Source organism: Grus americana, chromosome 7 (genome assembly GCF_028858705.1).
Source record: "Grus americana isolate bGruAme1 chromosome 7, bGruAme1.mat, whole genome shotgun sequence".
Taxonomy (NCBI): Eukaryota; Metazoa; Chordata; class Aves; order Gruiformes; family Gruidae; genus Grus; species Grus americana.
The window spans coordinates 38,391,170-38,412,211 of record NC_072858.1 but is presented as its reverse complement, the minus strand read 5'-3'; the positions used below and the strand labels follow the sequence as shown (position 1 = coordinate 38,412,211).

General features: G+C 40.3%; 1 protein-coding gene and 2 long non-coding RNA genes across 8 annotated transcripts in view; 1 reads left to right on the top strand and 2 right to left on the bottom strand.

Annotated features, from left to right (window-relative positions):
* The window catches only part of PCDH15 (protocadherin related 15), a 1,027,345-nt gene extending 1,007,417 nt beyond the window's left edge, over positions 1-19,928 (top strand). For 5 of the 6 annotated variants that reach the window (XM_054831776.1, XM_054831775.1, XM_054831774.1 and 2 more), the window contains 5 exons: positions 9,782-9,803; positions 11,360-11,398; positions 12,585-12,658; positions 13,458-13,590; positions 14,374-17,519. In XM_054831776.1, coding sequence (XP_054687751.1) covers positions 9,782-9,803; positions 11,360-11,398; positions 12,585-12,658; positions 13,458-13,590; positions 14,374-15,960 — 1,855 coding nt within the window. In that variant the 3' untranslated portion in view covers positions 15,961-17,519. Of the gene's footprint in view, positions 1-9,781; positions 9,804-11,359; positions 11,399-12,584; positions 12,659-13,457; positions 13,591-14,373; positions 17,520-18,940 lie in introns of those variants that run through there. The other variant, XM_054831779.1, reaches the window with a different exon arrangement.
* Positions 8,993-12,578, bottom strand: LOC129208658 (uncharacterized). Its single transcript, XR_008577874.1, has 3 exons — positions 11,570-12,578; positions 10,657-10,738; positions 8,993-9,597 (listed from the first exon to the last, which is right to left on the bottom strand). It is a non-coding gene; the product is annotated as an uncharacterized LOC129208658 (long non-coding RNA).
* LOC129208657 (uncharacterized) lies at positions 12,667-21,004 on the bottom strand. The gene is made up of 4 exons (XR_008577873.1): positions 20,201-21,004; positions 18,454-18,557; positions 17,510-17,610; positions 12,667-13,620 (listed from the first exon to the last, which is right to left on the bottom strand). It is a non-coding gene; the product is annotated as an uncharacterized LOC129208657 (long non-coding RNA).
* Positions 21,005-21,042: the final 38 nt, after the last annotated feature.

The window sequence follows — 21,042 nt, the reverse complement described above, 5'->3', positions numbered from 1 at the left end:
CATGGAGTCGCGTTTTTGAGAGTGAGCACTTCTGCTTGTGAACCACATGAGATGACATCTGTAGTTACACACACAGTTGAGGTGCCCTGCTGGGTACATTCCTGCTTCTAAACTTCTTTTAACTAGATCTCTACTGAAATTAATGATTCACGTCTACTAATTTTACTGGCAGTGATACAAAGCTGATTATCTGTGGGAATTGGATATCCCAATGGATGACTGCATTTTGCACTGCTGAGTACCTTACGCTAACCCCAGAAGAAGCCTCATTGTGCTGCGGTTTTACCTGCAAAGATTTTTTTTTTTTTTTTTTAAAATGGGTTAGTACTGCAATATTTATTGCAAATTTACAGATTTGTGGTATTGACTTTGAGGCCTAGATTGGAGTTCATTTTGATGAAAAATAGTACTCATTGCACCAAAAAAAGATGCCATATTTGCAATATTTTCTTTCAGATGTCTTTGCATGCAGCTAAGATGTACTCATACCCATCGTGTTAAGGAACAGATTAAACACAAACTAGTAAAAATCTTTACCAGATAAATGAAAATCCTCAGGATCTAAAAGACAATAACATGCTTCAATAAAAATAATATGCATCAATAAAAATAATTACAAATTATCTTTTTTTTTTTTGTCAAATATTTGATTTCAAGGCACTGGTATACCTTAGGAAATTACTACTTGGGAATACCTTTTATTAACATTTTTCATGAGTTTTAGTACAATATTTCCTGTCTTTAGTTGTCCTAAGACAGTCATCTTTCATTTGCGGTGCTGCCTTGTGTCTTGTTTTCTTAATTTGGTGTTTATAGCAAATGAAATGGAACTAAGCTCTTTAGTTTTAAATCTGCCTTGTCTCATAATTTTCATTTTTCTCTGTCTTTGGATACATAGGCATCAGTAAGTAAGCTCATTTCATTGTCTTAATATTTGTAGCTAGTAGAAACGCTAGTTAACTTTCCTTTCCGTAATTGCCATTAAACCTTGCAATCTGAAACTCATATTTTATTTGTCCATCGATCAAGTACAGGAAAGACATTTACTGCGAAGTTTCAATACTTCGATGCTTCTTTATCCTTTTCTTGGAAGTAGAGATGAAGTGTGATTACTGAACTTGAATGGTATTATTTCTAAAGCCAAACAGTCCTACTACCTGCAAAACCCAATCAAAACCAACACTGAGGCGTTGCTTTCAGTTTGTGGACTTCAGATCTCACAATTGGATGCAGGCCCAATCTTTCTTGTCTGCTCTTCACAATTCCTTGCAAGGCGGGTACTTTTCTTTCAATTTACAGAAACGTGCTTCAAACTGGTGAGCTGATGTTTCTCATTGATTAAAATCCCTGTAACCAGAAAAAGATTGCCGGATAACCTCAGCCTTGAGAGGCGTCATGTGAAGCGAGGAAGGAACTGAGAAGCTTTTGAAATAATCTGTTCCAGTAGCATAAAGGTGATGTCATCCTGCATGAGCTTTCTACTGGAGGGTTTCCTTCAAGTTCAGAATCATTTCTTTCTCTCGCCTCTAAATAGACTGAGGGTGCTTGACTAACCTCAAAGTACGCTACTTTAGAATAAAGAAATAGTTTAGTATTAGTATGAAGGCAATTATTTTTCAGACTGTTACATTCTGCCTGAAGGCAAGCCTTAGGCATACCATTTTTTGGAGATCTGCAGTGCTCGGGGAGAGTTTCTTCACCGGTATAACCCTCCATGGCTTTGCTGGGCGTTACAACCAGGAGAGCCATCCATCCCTCTACTCTGTGCAGTGATTCTTCTCATCGGTCCTCTCGGGTCCCTGCGACCGTTGGGAAGCTGTAGGTTCTCTGTGCGGGTGATCTCCCAGTCACAACTAGAAACAGAAGTTAAGAAGCAATTCAGTTTCATTACTAAATACAGGCCCGTAGGGGACTTTTACATATTAAATAACTTAGAGGAGATTTAGTATCTCTTAATTAACTCCTATCCAGTATCTAGTTATTTAAAGTTCTCTCCCAGTTTTGCTAGGGAATATTTAACCACCAGAAGTTAACTTCCATTCATTTAGATTTGGTAATGTTTTCTGAGATATGAAAAAACACCACCAAAAAAGAGGGAGCAATCTGACCAAGAGGTCTAAAACTTCATCTTCCAGCAATCACGTAGTCATGTGAAATGTAGTTTTCCCCATTCCTTTTGTTAATAAAGCCAAACCCTTTTTTATCTAAATTCTAAAGAATATGACTCAAATATCGTTAGAGAAAAGACTTAGAATTTTTAACTTAGAAGGTTTTGTGAAAATACTGGACAGCTCTAAGTTGCTAAAAATTGGTTTATATGGTATTTTTTACTTTTGTGTGTGCGTAGAAGTCATTGGTGCTCATGCTATATTGCAGTTGGTTAACTGCGGAAAATAGGAACGTTTTAAAAGTATGGCATTCAAAACACGGAGTACCAGCATTAGGCAGAGGCAGTGAAGCTAGAAGTGAATTGTACAAAAGGGGAATGCAATCTTTATACCCCATTTCTACCATAATCTCCCCTTATACCATCATATTCTCACCACAGCCTGTCTTACAGATAAATTTAATATTTCAGAGAGCTTTTTAGAGTAGGTGCCCTTTTTAAGACTGATTTTTTGGTGGGGTTTTTTGGTGGGCTTTTTTTTGCATCCCCATGCTAGACAGCACATCTGTTCAGTTACAATAAATTTGTATATGGCAATGATGGAAATGCATTTTGATTCCGTCTCATTGCTGACAAGGGTAATCTTCTCTTTGAAAGGATAAGGTTTTGGTTTTAGATCGATCTCATGCTGGACAGTATCTTAAATTTGTCACGGGTTGGGGGGAAATAAGTTTATTTTCAGGCTCAGGTAAGCATTATTTAAAAGAGGGCTCTAAGGGCATGCTTTTCTAGCTGGCAGTTTGGAGATACTGAAGATACTGTTTATCTTAAAATCTGCCAGAAGTTTGTGGTATTAAAAATATTTGATGAAGGCACGTTAATGAGGCACTCAGAGGTGGTAGATGAATTCTTTACTGTTAGAGTGGTGAGGTACTGGAACAGGTTGCCCAGAAAGGTTGTGGATGCCCCATCCCTGGAAGTGTTTAAGACCAGGTTGGATGGGGCTTTGGGCAACGTGGTCTAGTGGAGGGTGTCCCTGCCCGCAGCAGGGGGTTGGAACTAGATGATCTTTAAGGTCCCTTCCAACCCAAACCATTCTGTGATTCTATGAATTCCAGAAAATGGTGAGACATCCTACTTTTGGGGTAGAAATTCAACGTAATCTAGCTGCAGGGGCCTTTCACTTGGATTCATGTGGTGCGGAAATGAAATTCATACACATAGTGATACTTCTGAGTCAGTATGTGTATTGTAAATGCAAGCACCTAATCATGCATGTGTTCTATAGAATAGCAGAGTTCTGATGCACAATTCTTATAGAATACATTTAACTTAAAAATCCCTGTGAATATTCTGTGTTAGCTGTGTGCAGTATGGCTCAGTGCCACTGCCATTTGAACGATGGAGACACAATTATACATACGTACAGTATACATACCATGATTCCATTTTCTCCTAGAGAAACTGTATCACATAACTACGTAGCATTGATGTTTTCTGTCACTGGGGAGATAGGGTACAGAATTGACTGATACTTTTGAAATCTAACGGTCTTTTTTTCAGAGGTTAACTTGGTTTTGAACTTGCTGAGTAGCTGAAACTTGCTTTGATTTTTCTTCCTCCTCAAGTCTTTCTCCCCTAAAGAAGATGTAAAAGTAAATGTCTTGCCCAGTAGTCTAGTAAATGTGGTCTTTCTGTTGGATAGTAGTAGTTTGCTAGAAGTAATTTAATGGCTCTGATTCATATCATGAATTCTTTTTTTTCTCTCATAAATATCTATGTCCATGCATGTTTCCTCACATGTGATTATCTTCTTTTCTTTCAAGTCTTTTTCTTCTCTACCATTTCCAACAAAGCAGGGGAAAAAAGTCAGTCTTAGAAGAAGGAGACCGTCAGAGAGTTATAAGCAGCTTTGCTTCCCGTGCTATTGAGGCTCACAAGCAATCTAATATCAATGGATCATTGAACAATAACCTCCCCAAATCTTCAAGTAACATTACTTTTTTGTCTGATGAGAACCCATTAACTACTCAAAACCCATTGTATGTGGAAGGTGTCACTCAAAGTCCTGCTGCTGCTGGGTTTCTGCGGAAAAGAAACGATACTCTAGATACTCTGTCTCCTTCAAGACTAGTCTTGAGAGACGCCTCCTTGGCAGGCAGTCACCGTGCGTGGACGGTACCAGCTCACGTTACGAAGAGACACACGCCTGGTTCTCCGAGCAGGCCGGTTATCATGGACCCCATTCAGTGGCAACAGGAGAGGCTCAAAGCAGAGAATGAAGGAACTGAAAATCAACATAGCAGTGTTGATATAAGCAGTCCACTGTTTCAAAAAATAAGTGGCCCCAAGTTAACTGTAAAAGAGAAGGCAAGACAGTTTGAGCAGCAGGCTTTGCAGGAAATGAAGCAAGTGAAATCTCCTGATGTGAAATCCATCCGATCACCAACACACAGCATCTGTTTCCAAGAAGGAGAGAATGTGCTAGAGCAGTCTCCTAAAAGCGTGGTTGCTTCTCCTTGCCTTCGCTCCTCTCCTCTGTCCTCTCCAACACCTTGTGCTGAAGTAGCTGAACCGGAGGCCTCCGTGGTCCCCTCTGTAATCATCACTCACCACGACTATCCTGAAGAACTTTCTCCTCCGCCAACTCGCAAACCAACTCCTCCGTCATTTAGGATAAAGAAACCAGTTTGCCAAAGTTTTCTAGCTCCTCAGACCAAAGAAGTTCTAGAAAGCATTCCAGATCCGCCTAAAATCCCCCCACCCCCACCTCCACTGCTGCCGCCACCGCCACCTCCATCCCCTCCTCAGTTGCCACCCCATCCTCCGCCTCCACCCACGGTTTCTCTTTCTTCTTCTTCCTCATCTCCTCTTAGCACCCAGCACTTCTCCCCTGCCAAGCATTCAAAATCCCCTGCCAAACAGCCAGCTGTACCACCACCGGCCACCATGCCAGAGCCTCCTCCCCGTAGGGAGCTGAAAGGTATTCTGAAAAACATTCAGAATTTAGCAGCGATCGAAAAGTCTGTGGCCAACATGTACAGCCAAATAGACAAAAACCACGTCCTGCCCAAGCACGTTTCTAAGCTCAAACCGGTTGCAACACCAGAGCTGCCAACTCCAGAAGCTGTGGCTGAGCACAACCAGCAGAACGGCAGCCTGAGCTGTGTTGTGGAAGAGCTTGAGAAACGCTTTCCATCTCAGTCGACAGCACTGTAATATTTATGGTTGGATGTTTTCTGCATGTACCATTTTGAGTGAGGTGACTCTAATGCAGCACATGGTATCTGCCTCAGACTGTCTAGAAATTCAGACTTTCTCCCTTTCTCTGCTGTATATCACTACTTATTCATTCCTAATCCCAAATTGAGAGATGTTGTCTGTCCTGTTCACTTGGAAATTTGTAATGTATAATAATTCAATAAGTTGTTTTCTCAGAGCTCCATCTTACTGTTCTATGATGCTGGTTCTTAGTCTGTTTACCACAAATTGTTAGGGAAAACTGTCCATTTTTACCCGAGGATCAGTCATAGATGGCAGAGGGCTTGATGCTGCTTTACGTTGAGCAGCCTTCACTGTAGGTAATATCAGTAAGCAGAGTGATTTTTCTGCAGCCGTAATTGGAATCTCTTGCTTTGCCCATAAAATGTACCACCTGGGAGGAATCTTACTGTCAAATATTGGATGTCAAAGAAAGCGAGTACTGGTAGTAAGCAGGCTCAGCAATAGCGAGCCAGAGGTATTGCAGTAATGCATCATCTCATTCTGTGGGAGATGATGCAGCGCTCCGCCGTGCTGGCATGCTCTCTTTCAGCTCACGTTTGCATCTCAAGTCAGAAGCAGGGTTTTGTCTTGATTTGTCAGTAAACCTGGCTGTCTTCCCTCCTGCTACCTATGTTCTGCCTTCCATTGCATTTTCTTTATATTGTAACTGCATGTTAAAAGTTTTTATTTTGTATATTTCTTTAATGTACAAAGCGTTTGGTTTTTATTTTGCATGTGTATGTTGTTGGCGTCTCTCTTCAACTTTCAGCTAGTTTGCCACGAGCTTTACAGCTGAAACATCTCACTTATCTTAAATTGTAATAAAGTCACTCTGATTAGTTGTCACCCAGTGAAGATTTTTCAAGTACTTGTAAAAATCCATACAATATGGATTTACTTACTGGCTTTTTTGCTCACAGTCATCTAAATCAGACCTTTACGTTAAATATGTCAATTATAGTAAATTAGCATGTCCTTTGAAAAAAAAAATGGTAAGTAAAAGCAGTTTGGGCATTAAATGAATGTTAGTTCAGTTCAACCTGAAAGTTCTTTTTAGTCCTTTGCTAAAATTCAAAACGTGTGTTTTAAAATGAAAATTTTAAAAAACATATTGGGAAAGGCAAATATTACATAATGAAGAAAAACTAAAAACCCAGTTTGGTATAAAATATTGCAATTCTGAGCAAAAAAGGTAATTATTTATCAGACTGTCTGGAGATACTCAGCATTTCCATGGTGCTTGGCTTTTTCTCTTTTCTCTCTGTTGTGTTTTTTTTTTTTTTTTTTAAAAACCTGCAGTTAGGACGTGTATGGATGCTTCAGTCGGAAACTGCTGAAGGTAGTTTCTCTTTCTTTATCCCAGAGCCAAACTCCATGAACTCCTTCACAAAAGTTTCTCTGATACATTAGAAATTTTTCTTTGCTTAAAACTCTTGCTGGGCTACACATACAGTAGCTAAATGCGTGAGGGGAATGATTATCGATCATAGCATTTCTGCTGTAACATAATCTGTATAATTTACGAGATGCACGCATGTAGAATAACTGCTGATGATGCTAAATTCTCCAAGAGTGGCACTACTGCAGCACCAGCAGCAAACCGTCAAAGTTCAACAGCTATTAGTTAGAGAAACTCTTAAGATTTAAGAGCCAGTGTCGGAAGATGACTTACACGTGTCCTTGCTTCGGAGTGTCTGCTGTGGCCCAAGCGTGGAGACAGTGGAAAGTGTGCAGAGATGAGCATGAGAAATTACTGTGCTATGTTCTATGTGGATCAACCCTTAAGACAGAGATTTGAATTTAAGTACCCAAATCCCACGTTAGAGCTTGTAGACCCATAAAAGATGCTTTTGTGAAGTTCATTACATCACTAGTGAAGCATTAGACAAATACGACCTAATTTTGCAGTGTGCAGTGAGGAGTCTGGGGGGGAGGTCACAGTAATCAGCTCTTCACTGATGAGGAACACCTACTTTCTCATTCTGCAAACTTTTTTATTAAGTTGGAAAGTTTACAAAATCTAGTTTCATTTTGTCTGGAATTAATGCAACCTTTGTTCTGCTGGTTTTTTGAATAGTCTTTGTTAAAAATCATTCTATTAGACTGGGAAAGAAACTCTTCCATAGTGTGTATTTTTAACCTAACCCAGGGAAGTTCTGTCCCATTGGGATGTCTGGATGCTACTGCCATTCTGCAGTACTACAAAGTATTGCAGCTGATAAATTATTTGGTAAAAAGTTGAGCATATGTAAGCTTATTGCCCCCCCCCCATCAGGTTGTCTGATTTGGCTAATTAGGGTGAGACATGACCCTGGGTATCTCTCTCATCCTTTCATCATCAACTTGACTGGGTTGAGTTCCAAGCAGGCGCAGAGGTCGCATCAGTGGAGAGCGCTTCTTTGCAAAGCTGAACTGGAGCAGTGGCGTGTCATTTCTCATCTCCCTTCTGGATTCTTTCTCCTCGGTTCCAGCTATGAACTGCAGGAAACCTCCAGTTAAGAATCAGGGCAAACTGATAAGGAGTTGCCTTCTCTGAGCAGTATCTGTAGTATTTGGGGCTTATGATGCTTTTGCTTTTAATATGAAAACAGATGTAAAGTATGAAATAGCAAATGCCTGCTGGGCTATGCCAGTAACTGGGAAACTTGTTGCTTTAGTCCAGTCGCAGTTCCTTTAGCCTGTGTTAGGAATACAGACCTCTGAAAGGTTGGCACAGTTTGTACGTGTAAGTTGATTCTTGGTTTCTCTTTCCTGTTAAGTAACCAGCAGTGTATACTAGCTGGCATATTATCCTACATCATCGTAGGTGCTATGGCCTTGCTTCCTATTTTGCACCAAAGATTTCCCTCTGAATGACTGCAGTGAAGTCTGGCTGATAATGTTTATCCAGAAGTGATTCCTCCCTCAGTGGAGAGCTTTAATTCCTTCCTGGAAACAAATGATGTTGGTTTGACCTTTTTGTCAGAATAGATCCTTGTGCTGTATTGAGTGAACGGTAATTCTTGTCTTTTGGGGGCTTTTTTTTTTCTACTAATCGTGGCCACACAAAACTGTAAGAGAAGTATAAGCATCTCTCAAAACGCAGCGTGGTGCTATTTTTAAGAAAGTTGAATTCCAAATTGAATGAGAATTTCTTATATTATGCTTTTAATCTGCAATATAGTGACTAGAGCAATTAAGATTAATAAGCTTACTTATTGTCTGTGCAACACGAGACCTTCTTTATCTGAAGATTGTTGTAGGCAATATGGAAACTATTTATACAGTGTTCCTCAAGTGGGCTTTGCAAAGTCACAGATCAGCTTTTGATGATAAATCTTCATTTCAGTTGTTCATTAGTTTTATATGATATAGGCAACAGCATTAATTTAATGCTGATAATCAATTGCATGTTGTGAATCTTAATAGAAGACTTTATAGATGGCAATATTAAAGAATTAAAAGGACTTCTACTCTGTTCTTTATTATTTACTCAAGTGTAATTAAAGAATTTCCCTAGACCGCTGTCTGTGTACTAGGTTAAGCTCAACGTAATTTTGAGCGTTTACTGTTTCCTTAAAAAAAAATAATTAAAAATCCAGGCTTATCCTTAATGATAACGCTGAGACCTGAATTGCTGTTCCCTGGTTTTGTTTAAACCATTTTAATTTTCTGGCACAAAATGTGAAAATGGAGAACTTGGTAGACATAAGTGCATTTGTCATGCACATGAACAGCTCCAAGAAAATGAATTAAAACAACAACAAAAAATTTCCAATAAGATCAAAAGCACAAAGCCTGTGGCAAAATAATCATAGATAGCAAAAAGAATTTAACTCCCCCCTGCAGAGGAAATGTTAGGAAGTGTGTAATTTTAGTAATAATGTTGTTACAAGAAATTAGTAATACAAGCTCCAGGCCAATTTCTACCAAGTCCCGAGTGGATATACAAAGTCCAGAAGTAGAAGAGAAACAGTTTCGCTGCTTAAGCAGATGGGCGAAACGAGAGAGTCTCTTTCTGGATGGTGTCTGTAGGTGTCTCAGGCACCGGAGACGGTGGCTGGGCTGGACCTCTCTCACAGGAAGGCGAGGAAAGCCAAACGCTGCTCCCCCCTTTCCCTTGGCTGAGTTCCACTGGGTGCGCTGGCTCTCTGGCTTTTGGGGATTGGGGATTTCTTCTCATTCATTTGCAATGAAAAGCAAGAAAAGATCCCAAAGATTCACTGGCCTTTCTCATGCAATAATTCCTATGTCCAGAGCAAATATAAAGAAAAACATATTTTGTGTTGTAGATATGTATTTCTTTTCTTGCTAGTAGTATTTCTAATTGCATTATCTTTTCACCTCTCTCCAGAAAGAATGACAATATGTACCTTTATGTAGTCTCGCAGAAGTATACTAATTTATTTTTTTTCTTTTTCTGACTTCTAGGCGAGGATATGCACAGCAAGAGGTAAGGCTGCTCCCCAATCACGTTTGAAATATCAATGACATCAACATACTTTTCCCATACAGCCTATGTTGTGAAACTTATTGCTACTGCATGTTTTAGAGGCCAGAAATATAAAGTGCTTCAAAAAGATGATGAGGCATAGATTCCCTGGGGGCTAGTAACCACCATGGCGCAAACGTAACCTCCAGGCTAGGAGATTGCTGCTTGACCAACTGCCAAAACCAGTTTCCCAGGGAATTCCCTCCACACTTGCTGTCTTTTTTTTTTATGGCACAGCTAATTGTCTGCCGCTGCCCACTGTTACAGACCAGGTGCTGGGCTACGCAGACCTCTGCAACTCAGCGTAGTCTGTTGTTCTTGCAGCATCTTTCTCTCCAGCAATGAGTAACACAGATAGTATCCTTCAGAAATCTGAATGAACTCGTTTAGTAATTGAAAAGTTCTCCAAAATTCATTTGTCATAAAGGCTGCTATTTACTGCTGAGAGCTGGATCAGTTTTACTAATCTTCAGGTGTGTGCCTAGAGCCTACTGCTCCTTAGTCAGTGGTGTTTTACAAATTGCAAGCTTACTGGTGTTCTGCTGTGATTTTCCTCTCTTCGCAGAGCTGATTTGTGTCTCAGTTCAGGTACAGAACTTCTCCATCTCTCAGGGTTTGGTTTTGGCCAAGAAACGTGGCTGAAATAGTGCCACTGCCTTTTGGGAGGCATGTGGGGACAATGGTACTAATTTTCCTGAGTAAATCTGATCCTAATCTACAAAACAAGTGATGTGCATCACTTGCAGACAACTGGAGCTGCAGAGTAATTAATAACATGATTACCAGAAATGACCCATGTTTAGCTGCGACGTACCTGAGAGGAGCCATATCGTCCTGTCAGTCCTCTCCATGCAGCCTCCCGGCGTCTCTTCCGTCACATCAGCACGCTTTTCTCACTGTATGCACATAAACAAAGAAATCACACATAAGCTGTAGAGAAAAGTGAGATAATTCTTCACTGTCTTACTGGTATTATGAATTAAAGTATGTTTGTGGTTGCAGGGTATTCAGTTAAAAGCCACAGAAGTCTATAAATGTAGATAGAGAATTAAAGTGATGGTATTGCAGAAGTTTGGGTAAGAAATCAAATCCCTTCACGTTTTTAATAGCTGAATCACTTTACGGCAGATTCCCATAGATTTGCTTTGTAGCTGTTGTGGATAATTGTTTGTCTGCCATTGTCTCCCTGCTGTTTCCAACATAGACCATGCAATAGTTCTCTTAGGCTCTAGCAGAAGTTCTTGAGTTAAATAATTTAGAAAATCACCACACAAACTAGGAATTTGATTTTATATTAGGTAAAAAAAACAGTGGAGTGTAAAGTGATTTTACTACATTGGGTGCTTAGCAGTGTTCTCCTTCTCACTAAGTATGAGAGTATCCAGGTGACTGCCATACAGAAGGCTCTGAAGGACCTGGTTTTTTTAGGATTTCTTTCCAGTCTTAACTCAAAACCCAGATGACCTGCACTTTAATTGTTGCTGCCTAATTAACCTCTTTCTAATTTTCTTTCGTAGCAACAGCAGTTGCTGAGACCTTCTCTTCTCAGACCAGAGGTACCACTGTTTTTCATTTGTTAAATATTCTATAACTTTTTAAATGGCTTTTACATAATTTTCTAATAAAAACTGGCCAGTCTTAGCTAATTTCCTCCACCCCCGACTATTTTAGATGAAAAGGCAACTCCTGACATTGTTACCCCACTTATGTTGTTTCAGAAAAAATACCTTGAATTCACTGCATCTTCGTATTGTCCCCTTGAGCATCTTTCAGTTGCTCCCACGGACTTCAACACAAAGGCTGCAGGCTTGCCTAGTTTCGTGTCCAGATTCACAGACAGAATAATTTCCTCACTGTCCAACTGCAATCTATTTTTTCAGATGTCAGTCAAACGATAATTGCCTATTGTACCTAGCGATGAGCTAAGCAGTTGGCCTGCCAAGGTAATGGAAGCGTTAGCGCACTGCTGTGAAGTGCAAAGGCCGCTCTGGATTATAAACCCAATGCTTTCTATTTCAAATCTTTTAGACCCAATATCGTTGCCTGAATAAGCAGTAGAGCAAATGTAGCTTTTGTGAGATGTTGCTATCGATGGTATCTTTGTGGTACAGAATGGTGATCGTTTCTGCAGTCATTATAAGTAATCACAACGAGATGCTCTGACACAACTGTAACTCCATTGGACAGCAGAAAAACCTCCAGGAAGGTGTGAGATCAAGACAGCATGCAGTCCCATGCCAAAACCTAAGCCCTGGTGCTCTGTGTCAGTGCTGCAGTTCAGAGGTGTTCCACAGAGCAGCCTAATATCAGAGACAGTGTGGGAAAGGAGCTTAAGGACACTCTGGCACTTCTGTAGGATACAGGCAAGTACTTAGCTTAGTCCAAGGCTGCTCATGATTGTTGATGGTTGAGAAAACATTGAAAAAAGAGACCTGACAAACAGCATAAGTAAAATAGGCCTAATCTTTCAAGGCAGCTTTTTCCTTTGAGAGGAGCACAAGAAGGGACGGTGTATCTGCATTTAGCTGACTTAGAACAGTTGCTCCCAGGGAATACACCGGCGAAGGGGTCATTTAAAGCTCCTGGTGGCTTCTTGTTGTGGTTCTTGACAGTTGTCAATGTTCCTCACAGTATTACCATTTTTTGTTTCGCTTGTTTGCACTTGAAGATACTGTTGTTTGTGCCTTTTTCATCAGTCATTACTGTGTATGATGTTTGCATTCAGTGTTTCTCTTTTGACAGGAGTTAAGTATGGAGTCTGGAATTGATCCAGGGCAGGAATACTATGGGCAAGATTACTACAGTTATGAGCATGGGTATATTTTCTTTTTTCCTATATATTTCTGAAAATGCTGCTTTTTCAGGTTGGTGATATTTATTATCACAGCACCTAATCTGGAGACCTTCCTTCGCCTCAAGATTATTTTAATCTTTCTGTCCGCAAAGGCGTGCACTGAGAACAAAACTCTTTTTAAAAGTTAAAGGGGCGTTGTGAACTCTCTGCTTCTTTAGGAATCTAATTATTAGACTGCAGAGCATATACCCCTTCTATCATGCTGGGTTTATATTAGCTTTTTTATTTGCATATATCTGCTGTCTTGGGAATTAATTTCCATCATCTCCTCCCCTTCTGTGGCTCACCAGCCTGCATTCAGTGACTGATACTTCCTGCTCACAGTTTCCAGCCAGCGTCTGGCCTTTTACATTTACCTAGAAAAACTTGTTCTGATACTGCCCGTCTGACTGCAAGCACTTCAGGGATTATTGCTATTCATAAGAACTTGCAGGGATCCTCCAGAACTGATCCCAGGGAACCCGCTTTTTCATCCCCCATTTTAAAAAAAGATCCCCCCCAAAAAAATCAGGTAAACCTGGAAAGAAGGTCATTGCACTTGGGGGATTTTTGCCTGATCCCAGAGACCTGGCAATTTGGGTCGCCCTCCAGTTGTAACAGCCAATTCCAACAGGAAGAGGTTTTGGATTCTGTTACCGTGAAGCCAAAAAAAACCCTTCTCAAAGGTAGAGAGAAAAGAGAGCAAAGAAATTCTTGTCCTGTCAAAATGAGTGTGTGCATTTGTGGGGCACGTTATGAAGAGACAGTGGTGTTTTTGCCAGGTATGAATTGCCTCAGTATGGGAGCCGCCGCCGGCTGCTGTCTCCTTCGGGGATGTATGATGAGTACGGGGAAGTCGTGGTGGAGAATGATGGTGGCTACTACTACAGTCCGCATGGATCCACAGCGGAAGAGGTAAGCGTCTCTGGTGCGTTGATTCCATCTCTGCAACAAAGTGAAGGACCATTAAACCTTGTCAAATGTATTTTGTAACTGATGAGAATATTGTGTTCTGTATAGACAAAATAAGCAGCTCTTCCAATGCTAATCATCCTTTGTCCTTCTGAGGACCAGTAAAGTTTGTGTCAGCACCTCTTTCTCTTTTTCTAGAAATAAAAAGGAATTGCAAATATGCTTTCAATATCCACATCTATTTTTCCCTCAATGTAGATTTCTAGTTCATAAAAAAATCCACATAGCCTTAGGTAATACCATTTGATATTATTAACCAAATGGGGTATTACTATTATTCAGCCTATAACTGGTGATTTTCCACTGAGAAAAGCAGTCATCTAAACTAATTTATCATAAAGTTCACAGCTGAATGTAAAGAAATTTTAAAATGTCAGTGGTAGCCAGAAGAAAGTTGCTATAAATGTTCCTTTTTTTTTCTTAAATCTAATTTTCAGAAATACTAGACTCTTAATCCATCACATTGGTTTTAATTAAATGAGAAGAGATAACATTTACGAGCCAGTATTTTTCCGTGTTTCAGAGTAAGGTAGTTGTGCACTTGCAGCCTATTCTAGATGTAAAACTTTCCCCATAACTTTGGTAAAAAGCTATCCTACAACAGGTAAGTTAGTTTTGATGGTGAGGAAAAATGTTACGTTTATTCCTGCTGACTTATTTTAGGGTATGAGTTTTTGCAATAACTATCTTTCAAATTGTAATCAAGTTCATTTTCATAATTTACAGGGAATGAGTCAAGGCAGAGGTCCTTCAAGCAGAGGTATAAGCCAGAGAGCAGGGGCTCAAATAGAAGGTAGACCTTTAGGTGGTGGGATGGATCTAAGACATGGTTCTGGAAGAGCGTATAGGACCAGCCAGGGGAAAAGGAAACTAAAAGCAGTGATGCATTTAAGTCGCGTAGCAGTCAGTGCTCACAAACCAGTAGGAAGAACGGAGTCTGCTCGTTCTCCATGGAAGAAAGCAAAGATATTCCCAATGATTCTGCAGAAAGTGAAAGGCGGTAGGAAAGATTCCAGTTATGCCAAGTTGATGTCAGCTCGCCAAGTGGACGGTGAGAAAAGCATGATTATCAGGGGAAGTTACTTCCAGAAATCGACAGATGACAGACCTTCAATGCGAAAACTAAATCACGTGTTAAAACGCATTAGTGTCTCCCGAAAATTTCAAGAGCCTATTAGTGAAGATGCAGTGCATGCAAGAGGAGAAGGAGAGGAAGAATATGAAGGACATGAAGCAAAATCAGGAGTTTCAATAAATATCACAGCAGAGAGTGAACATGAGGATAGCGATTATGAGAAGAAAAAGAAGAGAAGAAAATACACCTCAGATGAGTCATCCGTGGAGAGCAGCAGCTCTGGTTCGGAGTCAGAAGATAAAGACTACTTGAAAGTAACTCTGGACCAAGATGAAGCCACTGAAAGTACTGTGGACTCAGATGAAGAAACTGGGCGCGATTTTGGGGATTCTGATGACTCCTCTGGATCCAGTTCTAGCAGTGAATCGGAGGAGGACTCATCTGAAGAGGACGATGTTGAGGAAGACTCTGACAGCAATGAAGATGGTAGCCTGTCAAAGAGCTCATCTGCACGAAGTTCATATAGCAGATCGGGGACTAGCGAGTCCAGCAGTAGAAGAAGCACTGAAAAGTCCAGTATAAGAAGTAGGGGAGGTAACTCTCGTGGCAGAGCAAGGCGATCCAGCCAGAAATCAAATATTAGCTCTAATGCATCAGGTAGTGACAGGGACACGAGCTACAGGAAAACTTCAGGATCCAGCTATAGGAGCAAAACCTCCTCTGCCAGCCTTGAAATAGAAGACACGATAGAAGAGGTGTCAGAAGAAGATGAACAAGCAGATGTGGCGCAGGTCAGCGCAAGCCCCGATGAGACAGCAGAGAACTCAGATAAGGCAGTTTCTGAAACATCTGCCAAAGCAAAACCTGCTGCTACTGAAGAAGACAAGAGAGGAATATCAGCTGGTTGTGGTGAGGCTAGCGTGGATGACAGCACAGAAGAGGCTGATACAGATGCTAGTGACAGGGAGGAAACTAGCAGTAAGAATGAATCTTCGTGCCTAGAAAGTGAAATCAGTGTTACTTCCAAAGGTACTGAAGGGACAAAAAGCACAACTAGTGCCACTTCTGGTAAAAATGCTACTTCCCCTGATGCTGAGAATGAAAGTTCTGACACCAACATGAAAGGAAAGAAAACAAGGGAAAAGGTGTCCCAGGAAAACAGTCAGTCTCAGTCAGATGAGACCCTGGATACTGCCATTACGGAGTCAGAGACCACTGGTGATTCTACATCCTTTTAAAAAGGAGTGACAGTAGGTGGACGGTTTGCAGTAAGGAGTGACCTTGTTTGCTGTGCCTTCTGTGTGGTCTTTCCTAAGCATTATGTGCTTGACTAGAGAGGGACAAAAAGAAAATGTCAAAGCTTCTTGCTTCAGCATTTGAACCCCATATGCTGTCTTAAGGGCAGAACTGTAGAAAACCAAGTTAATATTCCTCTGAGAGACTACTTGGGTATACTTAGTGGTGGATACAAAAGACTGATTTTCATTAAGCAGTGGCAGGAAGGTGTACTTCTTTCTCTTTGCTAATTTCAATAATATAGTTAAAGAGGCTCTGTGTTGATTCTTAGATTTAATCCTTTTTGCATTATGCACATTGTGAAGCAAAGTAACGTTGCATTTTGCATTAGCTGTGATGGATAGCTTGACGAACCTGATGGCACAAAGCCGTTAAGGGCCCTATGTTCATGCAGGTTATGTCTCACAAAAGAGAACACTGCAGGGGGGGAAAAGGGCAAAACATGGAATTCAGTGAAGAACAGGAATGATGATGAGGATAAAAAGACATAGAAGTCATACCTGGTTTCACCTTACATACAACATTTGCTAATCTTCAAATGAGTTCTCTGCTGTAAACATTAGCCTTGTTTGCAGGGAGGACAACTGAAACTGCAGCAAAGCAACACCCCCAAAACTGCAGAGTATTACTAGCAGAGCTGGGATTAAACTGTTTCTGGATCATGAGAGTCAGGTTTTAGGTACCAGTGATGTGCAAGAGAGGAATGCAGAGGTAGTTGTACAAAGTGAGCTTGGTCAGAAAAGGAAGTGCATTACATTTTCCAACTTCTGCCTTTCCCACCTAACAATACAGCAAATTTTTTTTTTTACACATCTGTTTAAAAGTTTGAGATGCGTAACAGGAAAGTATTGCTGAAGGTAACCATCACCTGTGTTCTGTATTTTCGTATCTACCTTTTAGAATTTAATAACCTGGAATATCTGATGTCATTCCATAGAGACATCTTGTAGCACTTCCATTAGCACAGTTCTGCTCAGAGTGAGCATGATTGCCTAGGAAGGACTGCTGTTCCTGACAGCGCAAGTGGCCTTTCTCTTTTTGTATAAGCAGCAACCTCTGTGTGAGGTACTTCCTCTCAGAGCTCTTAGCTGTGCTGTCAGCCCACAGAGCATGCAAGCTCTGTATCCACACGAGTTACCTGTGCTGTATTTACCTCGTGTCAAAAGCCACAGAACTGTTTCTCAACCACTAGATTTATTCAGATAACGCCTAAGTAGCCTAAATAAAATTAAAGCTTTGAGCCACTATTGGCTTAGTCTTGTGAGTGAGCACTTTAAAGCTAGTGCAAATTCTGGCACATGCACCAAAGCTCTGCCAGGAAGTCTCTGTTAGACGAGGGAGAGAAAAATGTTCAAATTTTTAAGATACTTGAACGTGCTGGGGAGTTACCCTGGCAGGACAATTAGTGTTGAGCTGCAAAGCGTGATACTAACTTTTCAACTACTGTCTTTAATTCCACTTGAAATGTGAGCTAGATTTATGATCACTCACCTACTTTTTTGTATTCCCATATAGCACAAAGTTGTAGCTGCACAGGGTGTTTTAACGTAAATCCGATTTCAACGTCAGTCTTTTCATCCACCTGACTATATCTGTGTGAAGAAAATTGTATGTCTTTATCAGGAACAAAAGAATAGACATCCAAATCATTTGTACAAACTGTAACTTCTCAAAAGCTTAAGAGTAATCACCACCCGTTTGTACCTTGCATGGTTTTCTTTCTCTAAAAACTGGCTTGTCTTGTGTGCGTGTGTATGTATTGCAGTGGGAGTTAACTATGATGGTATCTGCTGCCTTAGTGGAATAACAGTGTTTTCATTATTAATTCAAGAATGATAGTAGTTTGTTTCAGTGTACTGCAACGAGGCATTTATTTTAAAAAGATCAATGATAAGTTAAAATAAGTAACGAGTTTTGTGTAATCACTATCAGTACAAAATCAGAGCAACACAGAAATTGTTTGCATTAAGTCTTTAAAAAAATATAAATTATATAAAATCTAAAGTCTCATTTCTCCACTGTCTTCCATTTAATAGCAAAGCATCTCCATTGATTCCACTAGATTGGAACTGGCACAAAGCCTTATATAGAGCTTTTCTGCTTTTAACCAGCCAATTTTGCCAGTGTTGTGCCTGAGAATTTCCCTTGTCTGGGTCCGGAGATGCTTCTCTGCTTGATGTGTAGTGCACATAAAACAGACCTGCCCAGTGCCCTTTCTGCACTGAATTTACAATGTAGTAATACTCTGGAAGAAAACTTCTAAAGCCTTCCTAGCAGTTACCCAGTACTACAGTAGTTTCTTAGAAGTATCACAGAATGGCTTCATCATCAGCGCCTTCCAGTTTCCCTTGGAACGGGTAATCCATCTAGTTGTTTTTCATTTCTCTTTGTACGACAGGCTGAGACGTTGCTTTGTCAAATTAGGATTGGCTTACCAATATCGTGATTTACAGAAGTTTTCTTTCAGAAAGTAATGTCTCCATTCTCAATTCTCCAAAGAAGGTGCACTTTGACTTAAAGGGAGCACAGCTGAATGCATCTTTAGCAAAAAAAGAGAAAAAAAATACCAAATTTGTCACTACTTTCCAAACCTGAAGAACAGCTTCACAGTTTTATACGCTCTGACTCGCATTATGCAACTCACAAACTAAAATGAGTTTATCCTTCTTACAACTTTTTAGCACAAAGAATTGTTTGCGTGTTCAAGCATTAAGTATATGTGATAGTGGCACGCAGTGGTAATCAAAACAATTAAGAAATATCCGTGTACAACCTAAAAGGAAGGGTACAAAAGGACAAGTTAATAAATATTCATATGAAGTGTCTAGATAAAAGACAAGGTAAATAACTGATAGGAAAAGGGTAGGAAAATGTAAGAAGCAGTGCTGAGGTTTAACGACATTTCTATTTATTGCCAAACAGTGGGCCAGAAAGAAAAGGATCAAGTTGATAGTCGATCCAGAGTATGAGACCAGCTCCACTGGAGAAGACAGCGCTCCCGATTCCAGCCAGAGGAATCGTCTCAGTAACCCGAATATTCAAAACAATATCAACGGTAACATCTACATTGCACAGAACGGCTCTGTTGTCAGAACCCGTCGTGTTTGCCTTGGTAATAATTTAAAAGTCACATCTCCAGTGAGGCTGGGGAAACAATTCAAGAAACTGGACAAGCTTGCAGTGACACACGAGGAGAATGTCCCACTGAACACGTTGTCAAAGGGACCCTCTTCTAACGATAAAATGAACACAAGACCTTGCAGTGTCTCGTTTGCTTCCTCTACTATAGGGGCCGACAATATAGTAACAAAGCCAGGGGGCTCCAAAATGAAAAGCACAGAAGAGCAAGATTCGGTTGTTGATAACGAGGATGTCAAAGAGCCCTTGGAGTCGCACAGTGAACACACACAGTCAGACGAAGAGGAGCTCTGGATGGGCCCTTGGAACAACCTTCACATACCAATGACAAAACTCTGATTTTATTTTTTTTTTTTAATTTTAATTTTTACTTCAGTTTATAATAAACTGCGCTTTTTATTGTCACTGAGGAAAATGTATGAAATTTGTATCGTGCACATACGTTGTATACTACAAATGACACGCTTTAAAGTTTAAAAAAAAAATTTGCACTCACATTTGTACCAATTAATTGTCCTCCCCCACAACTATTTTGACAGGCTCCCATTTCACTAAACAATACTTCATTTAAATTAATTTGGGTTTTGGATCTTGATTTATTGTTTAATAAACAGTAAACTACTAATAAATGCACAGCAAGATTTGGTTAACTTTTCAGACAGTTCTATACATGCCTAGCTTGTTTTTCTGTATGGTACTTGTGGCTATACTGTTTAGATTTGGAAATTGTCTATTTATGTTCAAGATTTATATTCAGAGCTCTTGATTCTGAACTCAGAGTAATAAATTAAAAATAAATCCATGAAAGTCAATGGAGCAAATCCTCGGCTGGCTTAAATTTGAGTAACAATCCCAGAGTTGATAGCGATACACCAGTTTACGCAAACAGAGGATCTCGCTCAACACCCAGCTAGCAAATTTAGGTAAGAGTGGAATCAGAGTTTATAAAAGTATGGCATTGTTACACAGAAAAGTGGAATAGAAGATTAAATAAGATCAAAATTGCAAAGAGGAAGGAAATGTGTAGCAATTAATCAGAGTTACCTGGCTGTGGTTTGTTCATTTTCTTTTGTAAATTAGTTCATTCTAATTTTCTTCTCTAGTCAATTTTTCATCTTTTCATCTCTTCCCACATCAGCTCCGTTTTCTTCTTTACATGGTCTTTAGCTCCAGTTTTTATGCTCCATCAATAATTGTCATCCTGTGGCTATATTCCTCCGAAATAAACCAGGATGATACACGAGTCTGCGTGATAGAAATAGGCATTAAGGAGTCATTAATAGGAAGGGGATGGATACGTTTTCAAGCCCAGCTAGCTGTTGGGTTAAATGGTACGATCACCGTTCTACTCCAATAGCGTTGAACATAAACCTGCTGAAAAGACAAATGGATCGCAGTGAAGAGGAGAAAAAGTGAGTATTTTACGAGGCTAATATGTATAAACGGATCTGTGAAGGGCAAAGGGCGTCAGAACACACACGTGGAATTATTTCAAAAACTTTAAGCATTACCTGTAAAAAACACTATGTGAATTTTGGCACCTGCTTACAGTTTCCATTGGTACCTCAAAGCGGTGGCTGTGGTGTGTGGCAACTTGAATAGGGAGCTGGGAAATGCCGCTGTTCATACTCACTGAGGGATACCTAAAAGACACTAGCAATGCAGAGCAAAGTGGTTTTCTCCAATGTGATACAGGACAGAAAAAAGAAGATTCGTATTCACGTGAGGAGAGCGTCCTGTTGTATTGCACAAACTCCGGGTAAGACCAAACGCGTTGGGAGAACAACATGGATGCTTCTGGAGAGACAGGAGCAGTCGGACTTCATTTCCCGGCGTGCCTTGCGAGCGGCCCGGGGCTGCGCAGGCGCAGGCGGACACAAAGGGCC